This window comes from Cannabis sativa, chromosome 2, assembly GCF_029168945.1.
Source record: "Cannabis sativa cultivar Pink pepper isolate KNU-18-1 chromosome 2, ASM2916894v1, whole genome shotgun sequence".
Lineage (NCBI taxonomy): Eukaryota > Viridiplantae > Streptophyta > Magnoliopsida > Rosales > Cannabaceae > Cannabis > Cannabis sativa.
The window spans coordinates 61,108,873-61,134,131 of record NC_083602.1 but is presented as its reverse complement, the minus strand read 5'-3'; the positions used below and the strand labels follow the sequence as shown (position 1 = coordinate 61,134,131).

The window sequence follows — 25,259 nt, the reverse complement described above, 5'->3', positions numbered from 1 at the left end:
TTTTTTGATTTTTGAACTTGCTATAATTTTGCACATATTTGTTTATCATTATGATATAAAAACTGGTAACATAAACATCACAGTAAGAAATTAAAACTTTGATTTCAAATCAACGTGTGAGCCTAACAAAACTTTGTTAAAGTAGTATACAGCATATAAAGAACGTCTGTCTTGTTTCATTTTTTTTTTCTTTAAACAAGGACATAATTACAAGTTTGAACAACAACTAAACATAGAACTACCAGTAGTCCCCACATGAACAAGCCCCATCTCGAAAATGGTGGAAACGATTCACGTCTCGGACAACAATCTCTCGGTCTGCAAACTTGGAAATGATCTTTGTAAAAGAATGACAGTCTTCACATAGCCTCAAGTTCTTGGAGATTCTAATAGTTTCTCTGTTACTGTTAGTATTGATTAGTCCAAATGCAACAGCTAATTTTTCACTATGGCCTAATAGAATACGCTCTTTCTCTTCCTCCTCAAGATCATACAGCACGATTTGAGTTTGAGGCACATATCCCATCTCCTTCACCTCTGATGACAAATTCACCAACAAAGCATGAACCAGTTCGCTCTGCGGGTTAAACTCATCAACAGACATGAATGAGTAGACTTTTTTTTTAACTTCCACCCAACAACAACCTGGGACCTTTTGTAGCTTTCTAACTTCTGAAAGCCGCTTTACTCTTTTTACTTCATCCCACATACCTGCTTCAGCATATATATCAGCTAGAAGCACATAATTCCCAGCATTTCTAGGCTCCAACTCAAATAGCCTTTTACATGCTCTCTCTGCAAGTTCAACATTACAATGAATCTTGCAAGAGCCAAGAAGAGCACCCCAAACTTTTGGCCCCGGCTCTATTCGCATATCCTCTATAACTTTGGCTGCTTCATCTAGTAGATTGGCTCGGCCAAGAAGATCAACCAAACAAGCATAGTGCTCCATACTAGGATACATCCCGTGTTCTCTAACCATGGAGTCAAATAGTTTCTTGCCCTCCATAACAAGACCAGCATGACTACAAGCCCCCAAAACACTAATAAATGATATATGATTTGGTGATACTCCATGGGAGATCATATCCTTGAAAACTTGAATTGCCTTTTGCCCATGTCCATGGATCCCATAACTTGAGATCAACGAATTCCAGGAAACAATATCCCGCTTATCCATTTGATTGAAAACATGTTGCCCAAGTTCAAGCTTACCACATCTTGCATACATAGAAAGAAGGGTGCTCATAACTGGCATGATAGAATCAAGTCCCCTTCTAAGTATGTATCCATGGATCAACTTCCCTTGCTCAAGAGCAGCAAGCGCACCACAAGCTTGCAGAATGCTAACCATTGTGACTGAATTGGGAAATGAATCACCAGTCTCGGCTATCATTTCTCTAAAAAGCTCCAAAGCTTCAAAAGGTCTTTCATTTTTCACATAACAAGCAATCATAGCACTCCAAGTCACAACATTTCTAGTTGACATTTCACCAAACACGTAACTTGCATATGAAACACACCCAAATCTAGCATACACGTCCACTAAAGTAGTCATAATATGAACATAAGACTCAAACCCATGACGAAGAATATGACCATGAATCTCCTTACCTCTCTGAAGCAGAGAAACCGAACACTCTGAAGCAACACAAGCTTTCAATATATACGTATAAGTAAACCTATCAGAGCGAGTGCCAGACCAATTCATCTGACGGTACAAGTCGAAAACTTCTATCCCATAACCTGCCAAAGTCAGAGCTCTGAAAATTGCATTCCATACATAGATAGTTCTCTTCTTAGTATTATCAAACACCTGGCGCGCAGTATCTATGGAGTCCAATTCCGAGTACATATTGATAAGTTTGGTGGCAAGGAAAGGATCTTGGTCCGACCCATCATCGAGGAGGTGGCGATAAACGACGAGCCCATCAGAGAGAGAATTACGGCGTATGCAGGAGAAGATTAAGAGCTCGTAGGTGAGTTGGGTTGGGTTTGGCTCGTGAGGAAGGAGTTGAAGGGCTTGTTTAAGGTTGCCCTGTTTACAAAGAGACTGAATCAACTTGTTCTTATCACCACTGTGTTTGGCAGTAGAGACAGAATGCTGTAAGGATAAGGAACAAATTGGCAGTTTTTGACAGTTATGAGGAGCAAGGTAATTGAAGTGGGTGGGGAAGAAGGGTGGTTGGAGAGTTTGGGAAGCAGGGAAAACCAACATCACATATGAGATAATTCTTTGTGCCCTCGCGAGGAAAGGCTTTCTTTCATATCAGACTATGTGGTTTCACTTTTGCCTGCTTTAGATATCTTTCGGTCATTTTTGTCTTCTTCGTAGATATATCTCAAATATGTGTATTTTTTTATTTTTTATTTTTTTTTTTTTTTTTGCTAATTTGTAATTTTTTCCCTGAACTTTGACATGTACTAAATCATGTCTTTGAATTTTTTTGGCCGTTAAAAATTCTCCCTGAACTATTAAGATTGTTAAATTTAAGGACTTTTGTCTAATTTTAGTAAAAAAATTCTAACATGGATAAAAATTCAAGGGGCATTTAGTACATATTAAAGTTTAAGGGGCATGATTTGGTAGACATCAAAGTCTGGGGAGCATAGTTTAGTACATGAAACAGTAAAATTGAATGAAATTGGACAGAAGTCCTTAAATTTAACAATTTCAATAGTTTAGGGGAATTTTTAACGGTCAAAAAAGTTCAGATGGCACGATTTACTACATGTCAAAATTTAGGGAGAAAAATTACTAATTAATTTTTTTTTTTTTTCTTTCTCAAATATGGTTTGAACATGAGTGAAAGAGCTTCCTTCTTTTTTTGTTTGGAGGACAAATTATGTTTCAAAACAAATAAATAACAAAATGAAATCAAAGAAAAATATATTTTTTATTATATTAGTTAGGTTGAATTGTACATATTGTCTCTCCATAATGAATGATTTTGCAAATGTGCAGATTGCATACAACACAGCAAAAGCATCAATAGATTGATTTTTTTTTATCAGAAAACAATCTACTGCCAAACAGATGGTACATTTTACTTGACATACATTACAAAAACTTGACATATGCCCAGTTTGGATAAGTTTCTATTTTTGCATATAAGTATAACATAATTATAAATTTTAACTTATTTTTACTGTTAGATAATTATTAGATAGATTTTTTAATAAAAAATACTTTTTAAAATATTTAAATATCATTAAAAAACATAAATAAATTAAAAATTATGTAAATTATTTTAATTTTAAAATATCTTTTAGGAGAAGTTATAAATCTAACTTCTTTTAAAAGAATTTTCATTTTTTATCTGAACACTTTCAAAAAAGAAACCAAGTCAAACAGGACGATAATGTAATGTGATAAATCACTTTTGATCAAGTAAAACGTATATAAATGTTATTTGTGGCAAGCCACGATAGTATATCATTCTTCTAAATAAATGTCACAATATATATTATATAATACCATCTATCACAAGGGAACCAATCTTCAATCGGATTGCCTGCAACTCCTATCGAAAATTCACAGTTCTTGGAAGGATAACTCCGCTCTATCCAGACTCGTCCATCAGATTCGAGAGTTCCTATCTCTATCTCTATTCCCTAATGATCTCCTTCAGCACATCCCTCGTAGTGAAAATCAAGATGCACATCTCAATGCAAGGGAAACATTAAGGCTAAATTTGGATTCTGTGTGGAGAATTTAGCTTCTCCTTTTCTCTGTAACTGTTTTCTTGTCCAGTTACTTCAAAAAAAAAACTACAATGTCATCTATAATACATCTCGGATCATCAACTTTAACGCAAATTGCTCTTATGAAAACTGGAAAAGTACAAAATTAGATATGTCAAAAAAAAAAACCTCTCATCACAAACCAGTAGACTTGCATAGTTCCAACCAATATGACCCTCTAGAAATACTGTAGAGTACTAAGAATATATACTCACAACAGCTCGAATGCAGATTGCAGGGTTAAGCAATTTCCATCTCAAACTCAGGTTTCAACTCTCAAAATGCAGACTAAAATACAAAAGCTTATTCAAGCCATCCACATATCATGCAGAATTGCTCATTCGATTCAGAGACCCACATACATTCAAAGGAAACTGAATTATTGTTTGTTTTAATCTAATCTCAAATTGATTTTTAACAAAAACAATGCAACCGAGTTTCCCCAGCATCAACCATCTTCCTCCTCTTTGCAAAATCATCAATATTACAAAAAGAAACAAAATGTAATAAACAAAAATAAATAAAAATAAAAAGGTAAATATAGCTTCTTGTTCAAAACTAAAACAAAAACTGCTCAAATTTCTTTGTAAATAATTCATAGAATCTAAGGGCAGTGGTGAGTAGTAGTACTCTAGTTCGTTCTTGGGGTAGCCCATTCCACTCGGAGGATAAGATTATCATAACCATAACCATTGAGTTTATTAATGGCTCTCTGAGCATCTTCACGATTAACAAAGTTCACAAACCCAAATCCTCTGCTCATTCCAGTTTTCTGATCCACAGCTACGTAAACACGGCTCACAGCACCAAAAGGTCGGAAGAGCTCAAGCAAGTCAGGCTCGCGAGTATCCTCCGAAAGGTTTGTGACCCGAACAGAGTTCTCATCATTCCTCCGTCTCATGTCCGTTCCGCCTCTCTCCGCCACCGCTCCTCCTCTCATTCCAGGAGGAACATAGGTTCCCTTCCCTGAACTAGGAGCAGCTCCCGGAGCCGCTCCATCGGATGGACCAGCCTTATCAACAAACACTTCAGATGGGGCTGCGAGATCCTTGTAAGGGCATCTCGAAGTCCAATGGTCACCTTTCTTACCACATGTTCTACAAACCATGAGAACAGCACCACCTTTCGCACTCAACGGATCTCCAGAATTCTTCGCTTCTTCTGCCTTGCTACCTATATCATTCCAATTTTCAAAAACAAAAATTTATATTTGTAAATCGATGAATCGAAATAGAATCAGTTGAATCATGGTAGAATAATAAAGTACCAGGAGCCCTAGGTCGCTCGAGGATGATCTCCTCAGTGGAGACCATGGTGAGCCTGCTGCCAACATCTTCTTGCACCGCGTCGCCGAACTTGGGCCAGGAGCGGCGCTCTACGGCCCGCTTGCTGAGACGAGCGTTGGCTAGCTTTCTAGTTCTTGTGATAGTGGTGATCTTAACCTTATTACCTTCGTCATTGAATTTATATTCAACGACCTTCTTGATTCCATTCTCATCGGGTCCGATGACCTGACGAGGAGGCAAAAGAAAGTCAAGGTCCTCGCCATCGTCTTCTTCAAGCTCTCCCCACCGAAGCTTGGCAGGCTGCGCAAGGTCAGTTCTCACCATCGCCCTAGTTATCGAGTGGTATTCGACTGTGTGCGTGCCAATGAGATAAAAAAGATTAGGGTTTTGATATCCTTATCACATTGATATCAACGTAGTTTACTTGCGTGCTATCATTTCAAGGTATTAGTTAAAGTAAACTTGAATTAGATCAATGAGTATGCATCGGAGGGGAACGATATTGAACTTAGTTGATTTTAGATCAAATGATCTCAATCTTGAGATGGTTAGGTTCTAATTCAATTATATTATTTATGTTCATCAATTTGTTCGTTAAAGTCGACTAATAGATCTTCTCGTGACATACATATTAAGGACGTGGTAGTTCAATTGAGTGAGAGTGCTAATCATAGATACAGAATCTATAGCTTCTATTTGGACATTAAAGTGAAATAATAATTTCATTCGAGCTTGGCTTAATATAGATAAATGGTTGAGTATTCATTTCAGTAATTATATTATTTTAGTGAAATATCATTTATAGGTAACTAAGTATTTTAAAGATAAAGTACATTGAAGGGTGTAACAGTAAATTTGTTCCTACTCAATTTAGATCATCTATAGAGGATCATTGATTATTATTATTATAACAATAGATAATTCATAGCGTATCTATATCGTAGAACATACAGAGGGCTCTATATAATTGTGCAATTGTAAATCTATAGTGGTGCAAGGAGGAATTAATAAGTTAGAGAATTTACTTGGTAAATTCTAAAGCTACTTATTGGAAGCTTGATTATATGAGCCCATGGTCCCCACACTAATTGAGACAATATTTCTGGTAAGACTCGGTTAATTGGTTTTAATTAATTAATTATAATTTTAAAATTAGCTCATTTATGAATTTTCACTAAACAATGGCTTAATTGTGAAAAAAAAAATAGGTTTTAAGGTTTATTTGTTAATTAAGAGACTTTGAGGAGTCTATTTAATAAATAATATAAATAACAATTTTATTTGATAATTAATTATAATTATTAAATAAATAGTTTTGACATTTATAGGATTAAAATTGGAAAATATGACATTTGTAAAATAAAAGATAAATGGTTAAAAAAAATGGCAAAATTATAACTAGTGAGGCCCATCTATATGGTCGGCCACTTAGTCTTATTTTTGTTATTATTTTATCATTTTTATTCCATATAATTTAAATTCTAACCCTATGTGAAATAGTATAAAAAGAATAGGATGGTCTCATTCTCATACAACTCTTATAACCTAGTTTTCATTCTGTCAGACAACTAGAGTTCTTGAGACCTCCTTCTTCCTTCTTCTATTTCGAAATCTCCTTGATTGTTCTTCAATAATTTTGAGCCATTAGTGAATGAATGCATGCCCACCCATAGCAAGTCTAGTACTCAATCATAGTGTGTAAGATTGTGAATAATCTAACAACTTGAAAGAGAATCGGGCTCATATTTTGATAATACTTTGCGACACGAAGGAACAATGGTTAGAGATCTAAGTGGGAGAAGTCATATTATTTCACTGCAATCAATGTAAGGTTTCTTACGTGTTTAAATTCCATTATTTTAGAAATTTATATATAGAATGTTAATAAACATATTTGTTAGTAAATCTAGATCCTGGTAATATATATTCCAACAAATTGCTCCTAACGTACAAGCTCCTCCAACAACTGACACTCCTGAAAAGGTAGATCCAAAAGATCCTGGAACTTTAGGCTTTCGCAAAGACAAAGGTAAAGGAATTGATGTTGAAAAACCAAAGAAGACTCCTTCCACCAAACAGCCTAAAAAGTCTAAAGTTGTTGACCAACCTAAATAGAAGAGAAAAGGAAACCACGCCTCAGGGCACGGTGACCAGACCAATTCCAGTGGCAGAGTCACATAGAAAAATAAGACTGATGCCGGAGTCTAGAAGCTAGAGTGTCGAAGGGAAAAGCCTCCTCCTAGTGATTCCAGTAACCACGATGAGGATGTTGACGAAGTACATTCGGTATCAGGCGACAGTGGCAGAAGCCTTTCCACGAATGATCTTCAAAAAAAGATTGAATGCTAAGAAGGAAAGAGCCAAAGCAAAAAAACGCAAGACCTCGTGAGAACGATTTGAGAAACCACATCAACAATCGTGTTTGTGGAAGAGAATCTTCAAGTGATAAGACTCCATGCCTAAAACGTAAGGTTAAGGAGTTAATGAAAATCACGAAAAATATTTCTAGAAAATAAAGTGGTGTCGTATTTGACTTTGAGGAAGAAGATACCGAGCCTTTTGTGAAGAGAATCATTGATGCACCACTACTAGAGCATTTCAGAATGCGACGGATGGAGCTGTATGAAGGACGTACGGACCCCAAGGACCATTTGTCCAAATACAATTGCATCATGCAAGTCGCCAAGGCTAGTGATGATAAAAAATGTTTATGTTTTTCATTAACAGTAAGCAATTTTGTGGAGGACTGGTGGAAGAGGTTGTCTCCGGGATCGATCCACAACTAGAGAGACCTACAAGTAATGTTCAAAAAGTAGTTTATAGCAACTAAGGATTATGATTTGGAAGTTAGATCTTTGACCAGTGTCAAGCAACAACCAAGAGAAAGCTTGAAAAAGTTTATCCAACGTATGATGGATGTAGCTGCCAAAAGCAAGGTCACCGATGACATGAAAATGGTGGCCCTAACATTAAGACTTAAAACTGGATCTTTATTGTGGGGAGACCTTCAGCGTAAAAGGGTAGATACATTGAGTGAGTTCTTAACAAGAGCTCAAGGGTTTATAAATCTGGAAGATGCTTATGCTCAAGCATATGGAGTACTCCCAACACCTTCCACTGAAATAATAAATGCCCAACCTTCGCAGATGACAACTCCACCCATTTACCCTCCACCAACTACTTTTGCTGTTGGGTTTTGTGCCCTAAATAAAACCCATTACAATCTGATTAGTTATCAATCTAAGAAGTTTGAAGCGATTTATGTTTGCATGAATTTTTCATGTTTATGGTTTAATATATATTTAATATATGCACAAAATTAGTTAAGTCCAGAACATATATTTTTTCACAATTACAGTATTGTCAACACAGTGGAATGTGATTGTGATTATATGATTTAAAAAACTAAGTCCCTGTTTCATCAGTGTTTTGGATTTACACTGATGTGATAATCAGCGATGAAGTATACTTACACTTGGAGTAAGTGTTATGTTCTTTCCAGGACATTGGTAAAGTATACTGGTTTCGAATGTATGAAGTATACATTGAACTGGACCGATATTGAACTTAGTTAAGATATTATAAACTTACCGTTGTATCTTTCCAAGTCAATATCACTAGTTGATCTTAGATCAAAAGAATCTAAATCCTGATATGCGTAGGCTCAATCTCAGGAGTGTTATTCATGTTCTTTGATTTATTAGCTAAGCCTACTTTTGGGTCAGGGTGATACGTATATTTTGGGAACATGATAGTATGATTGAGTGGGAGCGCTGAACATAAATATGGAATCTATAGCTTCTACTGGTGTATAGAAGTCAAGTGATGATTCCCTTCGAGCTTAGCTAAATAGAAGTAAATGGATGAGCTCTTGTTTCAGTGACTATTTCTTAAATCACTAAAACATCATTTATAGGTAGCTAAGTGTTTTAAGGGCCCAAATACATTGAGGGGTGAAAACGATAAATTTATCCCATCTCGATGTAAATCATCTATATAGAGGATCTTTGATCACATTAAGATTATAACGATGGTTAAATGAGATAGCATATCTATATCGTGGAACATATAGAATGCTCTATATAAGTCTGAGAGTGCAATTCCAAGTTTTAAGAGTGGATTCAACAAGGAATTAATAAGTTAGGAAATTTACTTGGTAAATTCGGTTCGGCTTATTGGAAGCTCAGTAATATAGATCTATGGTCCCCATTCTAGTTGAGACCATACTGCTTGTAAGACTCGATAATTGATTTATGATTAATCAATTATAATTCTAAAGATTAGACTATGTCTAATTTGTGAATTTTCACTAAGCAGGGGTGAAATTGTAAATAAAAGAGATTCTAGGTTTGTTTATTAATTAAGAGACTCTATATGTCTAATTAATAATTATGTTAAATGACAATATTATTTAATAATCTATTTTAGTTATTAAATAATTAATTTTGGCATTTAAATGGTTAGAATTGGAAAATTGACATTTTTGAGAAAGTAGAAATAAAAATTGTGAAAACTGCAAAATCCAAGTGAGGCCCACTAACACCTATGGCCGGCCACTGAATGGCTTTTTTCAATTAATATTTTTATTATTTTAATGTCAAATAATTACTAACCTAAACCTAGTAGTTGCCTATAAATAGAAAGTGATGACTCAGACTAAAATAAGAGTTTTTTCAGTAATTCAAGAGATTGCCTTTCAGAAAAACTGAGCCTTCCACTTTCTCTCTATAGCCGACCCTCTCTCTATCTCTTTTCTTCTTCATAATTTCGAAACACCCTAGTGATAGAGTAGTGCCCACACACAGCAAGTGGTACCTCAATCATAGTTTGGAAGATCGTGAAGGATCCAATTCAAAGAGAAGGACATTCGGACTCAGATCTTGATAATACTCTGTGACAGAAAGGATACCAGGGTTAGAGATCTGAGTGGAAGGAGACATATTATTCCGATGCAACCAATGTAAGGTTTCCTTAACTTTATATGTGTTTATTATCGTTTTAGAAAGTTCATATTTAGGATGTTAAACAACATACTTGTGAGTAGATCTAAGATCCTGGTAAAATAAATTCCAACATTTACTACTCCCACGGTATATGGAATAAGTACTTACATGCAGCCAGCTACAGAAGTTAGTTTTATCGGGTTTGGAGCTGTACAAACCGGATACAGTGCCGCTCCCAAACAAACGAACTAAAAAGTGAAAGTTCCAGACTCCAATATAACCCACTCACGGAGTAAGAGGATTTTGAAGGTTCAAATCAGAGTGAGTCTGTGAAGAAGGGAAAAACCCAAGAGCCAAGATACACCAAGTACATAAGTCTCATAGATACTCGAGAAAATGTATACAAGGCAACTTGTAAGATGGTACACTACAAGAAGCCTCTGCCAATGTATAAAGGCAAAAAGTAAAGAAAAGATTTGAACAAAAAGTGTGAATATCATGGTGATATTGGTCACACCACAAATGAATGTGACTATATAAAAGATGAAATCGAGGGATTAGTGCGGAATACACTTAACCGATTGGGTAAGGATCCCAGTCATATATCTAGGACAGGCAGTCACACACAGATAATTTTTCATTCTAGGACAACATGGAGCCATAAATCCTCCTCAGAGAGTAGGTCATCCACAAGTTCCTAAAATACAAGCCCCGAATGCACAAGCCCTTCAGGGGGCACAGAACGCTCCAGCAACAATAGTAGTTATAGTTCCCAGTCCTGGAAACCCATACCCTTCAGAATCTACATTACTAGTCTTAGATGGTCATGTAGCAACTATTTTAGGTGGACCTCATATTGTTGGAAGCACTCGTAACACACAAAAGCAGTACCTAAATGAGTTGAATCAAGGCAAAGCTTGCCACTTGGTACAATCACTTGCCCAACGTCCAAGGATGATGAATCTGCCAATGACTTTTACAGAAGATGACGCCATGTTCGTGCACTTCCCTCATAATGACCCTTTGGTAATAGAGGCTCAAATAGCAAACAAAAGAGTTTCCAAAATCCTCGTAGATAATGGAAGCTTTGTAAACATCATTTTTAAAGGAGCCTTCCATGCCAATGGTTTAGTGGAAGCCAATTTGCTACCATGTCTGATTCAACTACAAGGTTTTAATGGAGATACACTAATCCTCATGGGCAAAATACAACTTTTGATGACTATAAATGGGAAAGTTCCTAGAAGAAACACAACATCATCATTCAAGTACAACACATTTATGATAGTTGATTTCCTTAGTGCTTGTAATGCTATCCTAGGAAGACCATTTTTAATAGATTTAAAAGTAGTGACATCCATCTGACATCTGTGCTTAAAATTCCCAAGCGATACCGAAAGCATTGGGACAATCAGAGGAGATTAAAAAAGTGTGAAAAGTTGCTACAATGTTTCAACCAGAACTGTACTCATGGTCCTAGAAGGAAATGACTCTAAAGTTGGAACATCTTCCCAGCCAGCACTGGGAGTGGTCTAGGAAGATGAGCTTGATCCACGAATTGGCGTGGAACGTATCATAGAACTAATGGAGGAAGTGGAAGAAGTATGCATAGATAATGGGGATCCCACCAAGGTTATCTGAGTAGGGAAGAACTTGCCTCTGGCAGTGAAAGAAAAGATAATTTCCACAGTAAAGGCAAATAGTGACGTGTTAGCCTGGAGTCATTTTGATATGACCGACATTAGTCCCCATGTTATTTGCAATGCATTGAACATAGATCCCAATGTTGAACTAGTCCGACAAAAGCGAAGACCTCTAGATCTAGCGAGGTCGAAAGCAGTAAAAATAGAGGTGGACAAGTTGACAAACATTGATTTCCTTAAGGAAATTCTGTATCCCATATGGCTTGCCAATTTTGTTCTGGCATCAAAGCCTATGGGACTTGGAGAATGTGTATAGATTTCACAAATCGAAACAAATCTTGCCCTAAAAATTATTTTTTAATTCCTTGCATTGATTAGATGGTTGATGCTACCTCGGGATATCAACTCTTAACCTTCATGGATGCATACTCTGGCTACAACTAAATAAAAATGCATGTGGCTGGTCAGGAGCACACCAGTTTCCAAACTGACAAAGGAATCTATTGCTACAAGGTCATGCCATTCCGATTGAAAAATACTAGAGCCACTTACCAGTGAATGGTGAATAAAATGTTCAAGAATGTTCTGGGGAAGAATATGGAAGTTTACGTTGATGACATGTTGGTAAAATTGAAAACCTCCGAGAGCCACCACAAAGATCTAGAAGAGGCCTTTTCCATAATTCAAGAGTATGAAATGAAGTTGAACCCAAGGAAATGCACTTTCAGAGTCTCTTCAGGGAAGTTCTTGAGTTTCATAGTCAGTTCTTGAGGAATCGAGGAAAACCCAGAGAAAATTAAAGCTCTTCTAGACATGCCTTCACCTAGAAAATACAAAGATGTCTAGAAGTTGACAAGAAGAATAGTAGCACATAGCAAATTCATCTCCAAATCCACAGATAAGTGCATACCGTTCTTCAATGTACTTCAAGGAAATAACAATTTTGAATGGACAGCTGAATGTGAAGTAGCCTTCCAGGAACTAAAAGAACATCTAGTGAAGGCTCCAATACTATTCAAACCAGTTGATGGAGAGTCGTTGTTTCTATACCTGAAAATTTCAGATCACGCTATAAGCGCCGCCTTAGTGCGAGAAGAAGGAAAGGTATAACTTCTAGTATATCATGTAAGCAAGAGACTGTTGGGCGCAAAGTCTAGATATCCCATGATTGAGAATTTTTCCTTTTGCTTACTAATTGCTTCATGGAAGTTAAGACCATATTTTTAGGCTCACACCATAAGGGTACTAACCAACCACCCTCTTTGTCAAGAGTTACAGAAGTTGGAGTCGTCAGGAAGACTCTTGAAGTGGGCAATGGAATTGAGTCAATTCGATATACAATATCAGCCCAGAATTTCAATTAAAGATCAAGCCTTAGTTGACTTCATTGTGGAGTGCACAGGGATAAATGACAATCTTGAAATGTCAGTCCTGGAGAGAGAAGTCTGGAAGATATATGTAGACAGAGCGTCAAACAAAAAAGGTTCCAAAGCCAAAATCATTTTAATATCTCCACAGAACCTCCAGCTCCAAAGTGCACTTCGTTTCGAGTTCCGAGTTTCCAATAATGAAGTTGAGTACGAGGCTATGATCATTGGTTTACAACTAGCGAAAGAGGTTGGCACTAAAAACATCAAACTCTATATTGACTCACAGCTTGTAGTCAACCAAGTGTTCACAATTTTAGATTGGATCTAAATTATACTTTCACTAGTGAATTAACGTTACTAAAGGATAGAGAAGTAATTAGAAGGGTAAAATAGTAATTTAATCAACACTAATTACGAACCAACACAAGGAGGGCTAATCACTAAAATTAATTATATTAATGGACATTATAGTAAAAATTAGTAAATATAATTCTATAATAACTAAGATTTCAATTTTATATTTATAGTGAAGTAATCATAGAATTAATAAACAAGACTATTTGATTGATGAGATTCAATAAATAAATCTAGTTCATTGGAGCCTAGAATTATAGGTCCATGGTTCCCAAATCACCACCTTGAAACACTGTCAAGGGGTAAGAAATGTTGTATATGGAAGTTCAAAAAAATCTATTTTAAATTAGCAAAATAGTAATTATTTTTTTTGTAATAATAATTTACTTTTAAAATTAATTAAATAGGGAAAAGATAAAAGTTATCGAGACAAAAGTTGTCAGGACAAAAGGCTTATTCCTTGTCTTAAACAAGACATAGGAGGCCCCACATGCATTGTGTCAGACACAGTGCATGCGCCCCATATAGTGTGGGGTGTCCCTATTACTTTTGCCATTTTAGGTTAATTAATTAGTTAGTTGATTTGATGGATAAATATTTGAATTTAAAAAGTAGTTGAAATATTCTCTCAAGTAGTTAAGAAATTTTCTCAATCGGTTATTAGATGTAAATATTTATAACCAGATTTAGTTATATTATTTATTCAAATAATTAAATATGATATAATAAATAAATTTTAATTTAAAAAATTAATAAAATAAATTTTTTATTTGATTTATTTAAATATATCGCATAACAAAGTTCTGAACATAAGTTTTGTGAATAGAATTTTCAAGAAATTTTTTGAAAGCGTAAAAAGGGTTTTACCAGTAAACCTTTTTCTCACTATCACATAAGAAACAGTTATTGCTCATGTGTTGAGATTTACACAAGAACTTCATATACACTTTATCCTAGTAGCCCACACTACTCCTTGTGTGTGGTGGGTCGATATGGAAGACTACAGTGTGAGATTTATTGAACCTAACTAACGAGAAGTTTCAAAAATACCCTGATAGTCATCAAGATGTATTTATTTCTTTCATGTATTTAATATTTTTAATTTAATATACATACATATAAAGATTCTTGGGACTATGGTACAATGATTTGGTACCATAACACTGACATGGGAAGCAATAGCACAGCAAGAGCTAACATCAATTTGTAGAGTGTGGATTATGGTACCGAATTGAATTTGGATAATCAATTAGCCTTATTGAAGGCATTTCCCTGTAAGAAAATTTTAAAAAAGCTATGTTTAGTATCCTTAATCATAAGAGTCCTGACCCGGGTGGATATGGTTCTCCATTTTTCAAAGTTCTTTGGCTTGATATAGGTATGGAAGTTTGTAGGGAATGTGTAATTTCTTTGATACATGTCAGTTCCCTTCATATCTTCATGCTACAACAATACTCTCTTTGATTCCTAAGATTGAGAGGCCAAATCAGGCAGTGGACTACAAACCAATTGCTTGCTACACTATGCATTATAAGTGCATCTCAAAGCTCCTCGGCTTAAGATTAGCTTCTATTCTACCTAGTCTGGTGCATCAAAACCAAGGGGCCTTCATTAAACACATGTCAATAGCTCACAACATCATGATATTCCAAGATTTGATCAAACACTATGTTAGAAAAAAAGCTTCCCCAAGATGTGCCATAAAAATCTACCTAAGTAAGGCTTATGATACTGTAGATTGACTATTTTTGGAAGATCTTATGAAAGCTCTTTGTTTCCCTTCAAGATTCATTAGTTGGATTATGCCATGCTTAAAGAATACACCCTACTCTTTGGTTATGAATGAAAGGATTTGAGGCTCTTTTAAAGGAATGAAAGGGTTAAGACAAGGAGATCTTGTGTTTTCCCTTATTATTTATATTGGTGATGGAATCTTTTACTAGGCACCTTCAAATGGCTTCTAGTTCAGCAGGGTTCAGATTTCACCCTATGTGCAAAAACTTAGAAGATCATAAGTTTGTGCTTTGTAGATGATTTGATCCTCTTTTGTAAAGGGATTGGGGAATCTATTGCAATTTTAAAGAATACCCTAAATGAGTTTAGTTTCATGTCTAGACATCAAGCCAACCTTTGTAAGTCTTAAATCTATTTTGGAGGGGTTTCTAAGGAGGTCAAACCTAACATTCTTGAAGACGCTCGGTTTGAAAAAAGTAGCTTTCCTCTAAAGTACTGTGGTGTTCCAATGAGACCAACAAAGTGGAGAATGTTAGAATGTGACATTATTACCAAAAAAATCAAGCTCAAGCTTCACACTTGGGTTACTCGGTATCTTTCTTTTGCCAGTAGTACAGCTGATCCATTTTGTCTTATTGGGTCTCCAAAATTATTGGATGAGCATATTTGTTCTTCCCCAAAGTGTGACTAAGGAAGAGGAGAAATTGTGTAGACAGTTTTTGTGGGGTTCTAACGAAACAAAATTAAACTCCATTTTGCAAGTTGGGATAAAGTTTCCATTCCCAAGTCCTATGGTGGTATAGGTTTTAGGAAAAGTTTTGACTGGAACAAGACTATTTTGACTAGGTACATCTGGGCCTTAACCAAGAAGTCTTGTATAATGGGTTAAATGGGTTAGCTCTTTACTTGAAAAGGGAGGATTTCTGGACCTATCATTTTAAATAAGACTCGAGCTGGTACTAGAAAAAACTCTGTAATTTAAGAAAGGTGTTTAATAAGACCTCAGTTGCTGCTGCTGAAATGCATGATAAATTCAACTTAATAAGCTTATATAATAGCTCTCTGGTCCAATCTCAGATCTCTTATCACCAACAGTTTACTAGAGACCTCTTAGCTAGGAAAATGTTAACATGGTCTCTATTCTATATCATGTTTACGAGTTAATACAGGAGATTCATGAGTATTCATTCTTCATTTGTTTCTTGTCCAAACAGATTATTAATATGATTTTGGCCTGGTTTGGTTTCATGGCTTGGCCAGCGAATTAGAATAGCTGGATCACTTGGCTAAATAGGAAAAGGAAACATTTGATTGGGAGCATTATCATAGAGTGACAACAACTACTGTTTATAATATATGACTCAATCGACACAATTGATTTTGAAGGAAGCTTGAAGTTATTTTAGCATATTGTGAAGGATAGTAAGTTAATGATTTATTTTAAAATAATGAATATAATTTGGAAAGAAGCCTCCATCCGGAGATGAATTTTTATAACAGAGTTATTTGTAAGTAATTTTAAATTTGTTTTGGTGAAAGCTGTTTGTAGGTGTGGAGTGGTGTTGTTTTGTAAGTTTTCTTGTAATTATTAAAGTTTTTTTTTTCTTGATAAAAAAAATCTTCCAAGATAAACAAGTTATATATATTATTATTTTTATTTGAACTTTTATTGGTTTTACTCAATTAATTAGATCTGAAAGAATCAATCAAATTTCATTACTTTCCATCATGTATTAACTAATACTTAGGGTGTGTTTGGAAGTAACTGTGTAATTACTAGGTAGGGTAGTTACTAGGGTAGTAATTACATAGTTTAGTAATTACACTATATTTTAAAATGCAAGGTGTGTTTGGATATGAGGTGGTAATTACATATGAATTCTTAATTTCTTGTTTGGCAAAATAGTTAGTAATTACAAGGGAAAATAATATTTTTTAGTAGCTAATGTTTAATATGGAAAGTTTTTAGTAATTACACAATGTAATTACATCCAATTCTCATGGGGGGCCATGAGAATTGGAGAGTGTAATTGGAACCCCTCAATTACTTCTAATTACATAGTTACAGTGTAATTATATGGTCAGACAAACATGCCAAATTGTGTAATTACCTCTAATTACACACAAATCCAATTACATTGTGACTTTCCAAACACGCTCTCAGTAATTTTACATGTATATAAAAATATTTTGTTTAAAGCTTAATTTCGAGACTGAAAACTACAAAGTATATTGTCAATAAAAGCAAATATGTTGTTTCATGTATGTATAATCATTCTAAATTGTAGAAAAATTACATGTTTTATTTATTTTATTGGCTTGTAAAAAACAAAACTTAATTTTTCATTTGAATAAAATTCAAGAGGGGGTCTTCTGAAAAATAAATAAATTAAGTGGGTTCAATCAAAAAAGAAAAAAGAAAACAATTAGGAGGTGTGTTCAAATGTTTGTATTATAGATTATAGCGAGAAATGAAAATACAATTTCTTGGTCAGCAAAAGGCTATAGTAAATATTTCTCAGAATATGGAGAGAATCAACTCATATTTGAATTTCTGAATCAATAAAATTAATATCTGAAAGAAGTTGACAATAGTCAGTGGGAGGTCTGTGGCTCAATGCTTAGATAAATTTAAAGGTATCAATCTCATGCCATGGAACTTGCAGAGAAAAATAATGCAGCATCCATCCATGTTCTGATTTTCAATGAAACAAGGTAGAAGTAGAGAATTTCATGCAATGATAAAAAAGTATGAAGATTTTAGAGAGTGAAACAGCTTGGCAAAGAAGGGGGTTCAATGTTCATCGACTACAGGTGCAGTCATTTACAAATCAAATGTTATATGCAGCAAGCACCATAAAATATTTGAGAAAGTAGTACTAATTAAGGAGCGTGTGAAATTAGAGGCTTTCTTTCTTGACAGCCACTTCCCTAAAAATAGTTGACCCTTTTTTAAACTTGAGAAGTCACAGTTCTCCTACCATATAACACAACAATTTGAACAAAAAACTCATCTCAACTTGCATGGTGATGATGATGAAGATATCCATCTTTTTAATTCCATTATTCTTCTGCCTTCAAACTTTTTTAATCCTGAGTAAGAGATAATTAGTTTAATATGGTTAAAATCATATGCAGAATGCTTATACTAAATCTACTAGAAAACAAAAAGGTTTCATACAAACTCTTGGAACCTAAAGTCATACAGAACATGTCTAATTCAACTATTGTGGCTATAAATTAAGAATAATAACTCCTTTGTCAAATGAACTTTTTTCTCATTTTTCTTGCAGTATGTTGTCTTGAAATTTATTCCTATTTCCATAAACCATGACTTTGGATAAGAAATTTATCATAATTAACCACTTCCATGACCTCTGACAAAGTGACGAAATGGCCACAAACTTGAGACAACTACTCATATTTCTCTCTTATTGTCTTTGCTAATGAAGTAATATGATTTTTTTTTAAAATATATATATAAAGATATATATATATATAAATACAATGGGGATTTGAACACCCCCACCCCTCTCCTGCCGCCTAAGGGTGTTCATCAACACGGCAAAAATTGTCCACACCGCATAAAAAATGCGGTTTAAATCATTTGTGGTGCAGTTGCAGTTTTCCAAAATAGCATGGTGTGGTGCGGTATGTGATTTTGAATTCTAAAAGAGCAGTTCAGACTGCACGCACGTCCACACTCAAACATTGAACAACTTGAGGCTTACGCTATGAAATGATAAGATGAAACTTAAAAGCCCTCAAAACAGCACGAACTATATTTTAAACACAATGGCTTATGAAGGGGTGAACAATAAGCTCTGATACAGAAGTGGCATGAAACTTACACTTGCAATCATAAGAGGAATGAAGGCTAGACAGTCTTCACATCATTGTTGAACCAAACCTAGGTTTTTTTTCAGCTGGCTTGAGAATTTGGAAAGAGCACATTAAGCTTTCATCAACGCTCATCATTGCACCAGCATTATCGAACTCACCACAATAATTAGGAGCAGAAAATATTGTAACAAGCTGCCTGTCAGCAAAGAATTCATACCCATCCTCAACAACCTGGAAGAAGAGGAGGAAGCATCTTATAAACCAAAACTGAGGAGAAAGATGGGGGTGAGAGGCAACCAAAGAGAGACAGCAACTAACCTGATGGGCACGACAAACAAGGTCCATTTCATGCTTAGTTAAAAACTCTGCAACTTTATCCACACCAAAAGTGTATGAGACTCCACGGTCATTCATTCCCCAGCCTTTGACATCTCTACCAGGATCTGACCAAAGTAAATCGCAAAGCAAACCAGAATCTGGAACATCAGTTGGACGAGGTAAATTCCTAATCTGATCCAAATGTGTTAAATCAGGAGAAAGGCCACCGTGCATGCATAATATTTTATCATCTATGAGAGCAGCTACTGGAAGACAGTTAAAACTATCAGTAAAGGTCTTCCAAAGCCTGACATTGAACCGCCGTTTACATTCATCATAAAATCCATAAATCCGGTTAATCGAAGCACATTCATGATTTCCTCTTAGAAGAAAGAAGTTCTCAGGGTACTTAATTTTATATGCAAGCAAGAGGCAAATAGTTTCCAAACTCTGTTTGCCACGGTCGACATAGTCTCCTAAGAATAGATAATTAGCATTGGGAGGAAAACCCCCGTACTCAAAAAGCCTCAAAAGATCCGAATACTGCCCATGAATGTCACCTACGGAAAAGAGTAAGAAATGTATAGGTCAGCTAGGAGTTTTAATGAAACTATGCATGGTGGACACAACCCTAAAACTGATAACATGAAAAAGAGGTTTTGGGACATCACTTAGTTCCATTCATCTAGAAAACGAAGATGGAGATAGCACAAAATTGTAGAGAAACACACTGCAAGTAAAGAAGTCAAGTAGATAGTTTCAATTCAAATGATAGATCTAATGCCAAGGTTTTGAAAAACGAAATCAGTAACCAAGGCGTTTTCCCTTAGCCCCACCACCCGCGAGGCGTAAACCTTGAGGCGTACGCCTCAACAATAAGAAGAAAAACTTCATTAATATCATAAAACTCCTAAAATTCATAACAAACAACATATAACTCCATGACAAAGTCATCAAACTCATAAAAATTACTAGTTAAGTCTTCAAATCATAAACTAAATACATAAAAGGTTCAAGTTCAAACAAAATATCAAATTAATAGAGGAATGATAAAAGTCTAAACATATAAGGAAGACATATTCCTACTTCCAACACTAGCCTAGGAGCTGCCTTGACTTTGAGAGATAGTAAAAAAGGAGATAGTGCGTGAGGGAGATGAAGAGTGGGAGTGGCAGTCGTGAATCTGTCAGACTGTAACGACATTTTGACTTAACAGCTAATTTATCTTTCCTATTAATTTATTAAAATTATGTTAAAAAAGGCTAGAAATTCAAGTAATTTAAAAGCCTAAAAATAAGAAAAGGCCCAAGTGAGCCCACAACAAAACAGTCGTAACCCACAAAACAAAGCTCAAGGCTGCGACGTGCGCCTCAATATGCCTAGCCTCGCCTCAGAGGTGTGCACCTCCAGTGTACCTCATCAGTGCGAGGCGTGTGCCTCAATGGCAACAGCTGAGGTGTATCCTCATGTACGTTTTTGCACCAACTTCCACTAAAGCAAGTTAGAATACCATTGCATTTTAAACCAACTTCAACTAAGAAGTTAAATCAGCTTATAATTTGACATAATGATAGTGGGGAAAACAACATCACCTTATGGCTTAGGGAAAACTGAAAAGATTGATGTCTTGAGAACAAGCCCATAACAAACAAGTGACTATCATTTCAAGTTTTGGCCATTTTGGGTATTACAGGCCACACAAACAATGGTAAAACAGTAATTTTGAAGAATACACAATCAAAGACCAACAATACTTACCTTAGAATTCTTGAGTACGGCCATGCACATAATAAATTGTAATTACCAGTTTGTAATAAAGTATAGAAAGAGCCATTCAAAAAAAAAAAAAAGTATAGAAAGAGCCAGGGTGATATGAAGATACGCATCTATTCGACAAATTGGAATATAATGGATGATTAAGCAAATATGCATAGTGCATACAACACAATAACACATCTGGAAGATCAATAGGTTGAGTTTTTTTATCAATTGACTAAGTTTCTCCGTATAAAAGTCAGAAAAAACATGTCATATTAGCATTTATAACAAATAGCATTTACTGCAAATGACAGCAATTCTGATACCCTTAAAATAACTTTATCAACTCCTCCCAGACCCCACCAAGAGAAAACATCATTCACAAATATCCCACATAACTCTGTAAAGTATGCATGGGCATCTCAACTAGTTCCTGAATCTGTAGCAGTGGAAAATATCAATATGGCTGTAAAAGTTCCCGTACAGCCAATGGAAAACATCAAATAGATTTTTTTTTATGTGAAATACACTCATCAATTCTTAAGCCAACTATTTCACTTATTCTCCTTGAAAGACAACAAAGAAGAAATATATGTGCTGCTTACATTTATGCGTGTTTGTCAATATCATACAATCTGTTCTGGACATCTGGGTTACACTTACTTCTACTAATGCCATCTTTTTTCAAACTCAAAAGAGATAAGCAATACTGAAATAAAGTGCAAACTGTCAATAGAAAGATATAATATACACCAATCCATGCCAATATGATATAAGGCATCCAGTCTTTGTAATATTTCATTTGAAACCTTGTTCAAGCATTAAACCTACATTATCATCCATAACACATCTCAATTCAACAACTCTCACACAAACTGCTCTTATGAAAACTAGAAATATACAAAATTAGACATGTCAAACTTAAAAACACTTATCAAAAAATCGTAGAACATGCATAGTTCTAACCAATCCGACCCTCTAAAAAGACTATGATATTATTTTAGTCATGTACTCATGCAATGGAGTAAAAAGCATATACTCAAAAGTTCCATATCAAAACATACATACATCAAGAGTGCTGGTTCCGCATGTTGTATATAGCTCACAACAGCTTGAACGCAGAGTACATGGTTATGCACCGGCAATAATATAGCATCCAGAATATCCTGATTTTCATCTCAAACTCAGGTCTCAATACTCAAAAAGCAGATTAAAAAACGAGGAACTATGTCCTAAAAAAAAATTCAAAACCGCTTAGAACTTATACAACCACCCACATGCAAAATATCTCATTCCATCCAAACCCACATCCCCAAAAAATGCTATCGAAGAAAAAAAAAAACAAACCAATGAAGCAAGCAAACATAACCCACCTAACAAAAAACACATCAAAAAGCAATAATAATGAAAATTAATTTTGACAAAAAAAGAAAAGAAGAAAAACAGAAAAGCTTTCAAAATTAATAAATCACTACCGCAGATCTTGATGGGGGCTTCGAGCTCAAGAAGATTGGGTTGTCGGAGGAAGATTTCCTTGGAAGCCGTACATAGTTGGCGGATCTCGCTCTCCATGAGCTGGACCTGCTTGACCGGCCTGGCGTGCCGAGACTCCAATAACCTGTTGATAATGTCATCTAGTATGGCAGGGTCCATTGTACCCGGTCCTGGTTGTGCCATTCAGATTATTTTTTGCAGCTATAGATCTCTAAATTCTTCCAACAAAGTTCCAAAAATTTCTACAAACACAACCCAAAAGAGAAAACTTTAATTTTAAAATATATTCAATATATATATTTATATAAAGAGAGAAAAGCCCAAAATTTTGAAAGTCCTAAAGAACCCAACTTTGCTGAGTTGGGTGCTCTTCTATTTCCTCTTGTTTTGGGTTTGATTTCGGCTCAGTGTTTCTCTATTAGCTTTTGCTCCCCCGTCTTCTGTTTCCTTTTAATGAATTTTTTTTATTTTTTTTTTCTTCATAATTTCGGTTCTTTTGTTTGTTTCTTTATTTATTTTTGTGGGTGGGTGAGTGGCTGCTTAAGGTAGGGATGAATGTGGCTGATTATTTAAAATTTTACATTACAAATGAAAAACACAATTTTTTTCTTTTAGGAAAAACAAATACAAAAATATTAAATAAAAAATAATACTTAGTAGGTGTTTTTTTTTTCTCTAAAAACAGAAATAATTACTAGTTTTTTTTTAATGCTAAATAATTACTAGTTGGAATAGATTATTCAATGTAAATGGGACTTGGGAGAAATCGAATCGTGAGGACTCACGAGGGGGATGAGAATTTGGACTGCAATTTCTATGCGACTCTGCTATACTATCATTGGCCATATCATATTGGTCCTTTTTTTTCTTTCAGTTTTGGATTTTAAAAAGCAAAAATTTTAGGAGAGAAATTTGTAGAAAACAAATAAGAAAAATATTTTTTATTAGAGAATTTTAACGAATATCATAACTGAAAAAAAAAATTTAAAGAATATCTGATCAAAATAATAAAAAGAAAATTATAAAAGGAAACTCAAAAAGAGTCAGAGCCATTAGCTACCATCTTGAGGGCCACTCATTACTAACACTTACCATACAATTCATTATATTTTACTTTCTAAACCACAATTACATTCTAACATTTAATCAAATAAAATTTAATAATTATTCATATGTATTATATGTACATAAAACAAAGACTATATGAAGAAATGCATGTCAGCATGTCTTTTACAAATTATAATTATTGAAACTCAATTTGATCTTCTATTCTATTGAGTATATGTTTTAATGGTTGTCTTTTTTCTGCCAAATAATTTTGTAAAAGCATGTGTTGTAGACACCTATGTCTATGTCTATCATTGGTTTACAAGAGAGTATGAGATTCATCAAATGATCTTGTGTAGATCACAACTCTCCATCACTTTTTTTACACTTGATCATTTGTTGGAGTTTCTAATTTTGCAAGTTGGGTGTGTCATTTTAAATTTTTATACCAACTAATAATATAATAATAGCTAGATAGGGGTATAATATGTTTTTTTGACTAGGTCTCATGACTCACTCAACTAAGAAAAAATAACATCCAAAATGTATAAACAAAGATACAAATTTGAATCCTAGTGTTATCCTCCAGTAGGTACAGACAAATCCTTAGAGTATTATCTAATTGTCTTGGCTTATAAGCAAAAAAACATACCAAGGACGATGGGATCAATCTACAGAAAGAGAAAGAGACATGTAATAAATAACACTAAACTAGTCTCTATGTAGTATGATCATCAGATTGTGTATAATACTATAAATATCTAGAACTTCATTGATAAAGAGAATAATATAATTTAGAGTCACACTATCAAATAAATTGCGATTTAAATTAGAAGGCATGTTGTTGATTAAAGTATGTGAAATGAAACCTATTTGCTCACTATATATAGAGAAAAGAGTTAGTTGAAATCTGTGTGGCTTTTAAATTTGCCAAGTCATTAGATGACAATGACATCAAATATTTTGACTTGGTCTTTCCGACAAACCTGAGAAGTATGTGGCTATGTTCTTACCAATATAATAAAACTTTGTTGCAATATATGAAGTTATATCTCAATTTATAACAGCAATTATGAACAAAGTGAAATGCATATATAAATAACATCAATATATCTTACCTGTTTGGATTTGTTTTATTATTTTGAATAATTTAATATATAGATTAAAAATGTGTACTATCATTTTATAATATTTGAGAAGTTGATGTTATGAGTAACCTCCACAATTTTTATTTTTTATTTTTTGAAAAAGCTTCAACAAGAAAAGAAACAAAACACACACTCACTGCATCCAGAAGAGAAAGGAGAACAAATCAAGGTCTCCAAGAACAGTCCTCTTCGCACCTGAGAGCTTCCTTCGCACACTTATGGGCTTCAACATTTTCATTTCTGGGGGTGTGCTTGAGGGAAACTGTAAGGAGAATACAGAGGGACTGCCTAATCATCAGCACCAGACTTGAGAGTGCTGAGTTGTCTTGCCACTTGCAATTAATTCTATTTGTGAGTTGAAGACAATCCGATAGAACTAGCAATGGCTGGAAATGGGAGTTCTGACACCATGTGAGCCCTTTCAGGAGCGCTTGAGCTTCTACAAAGATCGGTGAAGGAGCTCCAGATTTCTGGATGGAAGCAGATGATATGACTTGCGTATGGCCTTTCTTCAAAACCATTCACAAACCTGTTTTACATGATTTTTGGTCCAAGGATGCATCCACACACAAACAAA

The 25,259-nt window shown here is 34.8% G+C and overlaps 3 protein-coding genes across 6 annotated transcripts; all 3 read right to left on the bottom strand.

Annotated features, from left to right (window-relative positions):
* Positions 1-83: 83 nt before the first annotated feature.
* On the bottom strand, positions 84-3,051 carry LOC115719053 (pentatricopeptide repeat-containing protein CRR2, chloroplastic). Its single transcript, XM_030647939.2, has one exon. It carries the CDS (start codon positions 2,216-2,218, stop codon positions 239-241), a length of 1,980 nt encoding a protein of 659 aa, XP_030503799.2. The 5' UTR covers positions 2,219-3,051; the 3' UTR covers positions 84-238.
* Positions 3,052-4,181: 1,130 nt separating this feature from the next.
* Positions 4,182-5,498, bottom strand: LOC115719292 (uncharacterized). The gene is made up of 2 exons (XM_030648272.2): positions 5,012-5,498; positions 4,182-4,917 (listed from the first exon to the last, which is right to left on the bottom strand). Exons 1-2 carry the CDS (start codon positions 5,352-5,354, stop codon positions 4,376-4,378), a joined length of 885 nt encoding a protein of 294 aa, XP_030504132.1. The 5' UTR covers positions 5,355-5,498; the 3' UTR covers positions 4,182-4,375.
* Positions 5,499-17,813: 12,315 nt separating this feature from the next.
* Positions 17,814-23,072, bottom strand: LOC115718952 (serine/threonine-protein phosphatase PP1 isozyme 2). Of its 4 annotated transcripts, none has more exons than XM_030647780.2 (5): positions 22,839-23,072; positions 22,469-22,729; positions 19,236-19,795; positions 18,926-19,148; positions 17,814-18,167 (listed from the first exon to the last, which is right to left on the bottom strand). In XM_030647780.2, the coding sequence occupies exons 2-4, from the start codon at positions 22,668-22,670 to the stop codon at positions 18,963-18,965; spliced, it is 948 nt and encodes a 315-aa protein (XP_030503640.1). In that variant the 5' UTR covers positions 22,671-22,729; positions 22,839-23,072; the 3' UTR covers positions 17,814-18,167; positions 18,926-18,962. The 4 variants fall into 4 exon arrangements, with proteins under 4 accessions (XP_030503640.1, XP_030503641.1, XP_060966699.1 ...); XM_030647781.2 differs by having other exon boundaries at positions 17,814-18,156; positions 22,839-23,071; XM_061110716.1 differs by having other exon boundaries at positions 17,814-18,156; positions 22,469-23,052.
* Positions 23,073-25,259: the final 2,187 nt, after the last annotated feature.

What these genes read in the sequence shown, in the direction of transcription:
- LOC115719292 (XM_030648272.2), bottom strand. Translation starts at nt 5,354, where the DNA reads ATGGTGAGAACTGACCTTGCGCAGCCTGCCAAGCTTCGGTGGGGAGAG. An exon ending in CGAGCGACCTAGGGCTCCTG is followed by an intron (nt 4,918 to 5,011) that starts GTACTTTATTAT and finishes GGAATGATATAG; the next exon opens with GTAGCAAGGCAGAAGAAGCG.
- LOC115719053 (XM_030647939.2), bottom strand. Translation starts at nt 2,218, where the DNA reads ATGTTGGTTTTCCCTGCTTCCCAAACTCTCCAACCACCCTTCTTCCCC.
- LOC115718952 (XM_030647780.2), bottom strand. Translation starts at nt 22,670, where the DNA reads ATGGCACAACCAGGACCGGGTACAATGGACCCTGCCATACTAGATGAC. An exon ending in AGCCCCCATCAAGATCTGCG is followed by an intron (nt 19,796 to 22,468) that starts GTAGTGATTTAT and finishes TCTTTTCCGTAG; the next exon opens with GTGACATTCATGGGCAGTAT. An exon ending in TTGTTTGTCGTGCCCATCAG is followed by an intron (nt 19,149 to 19,235) that starts GTTAGTTGCTGT and finishes CTCTTCTTCCAG; the next exon opens with GTTGTTGAGGATGGGTATGA.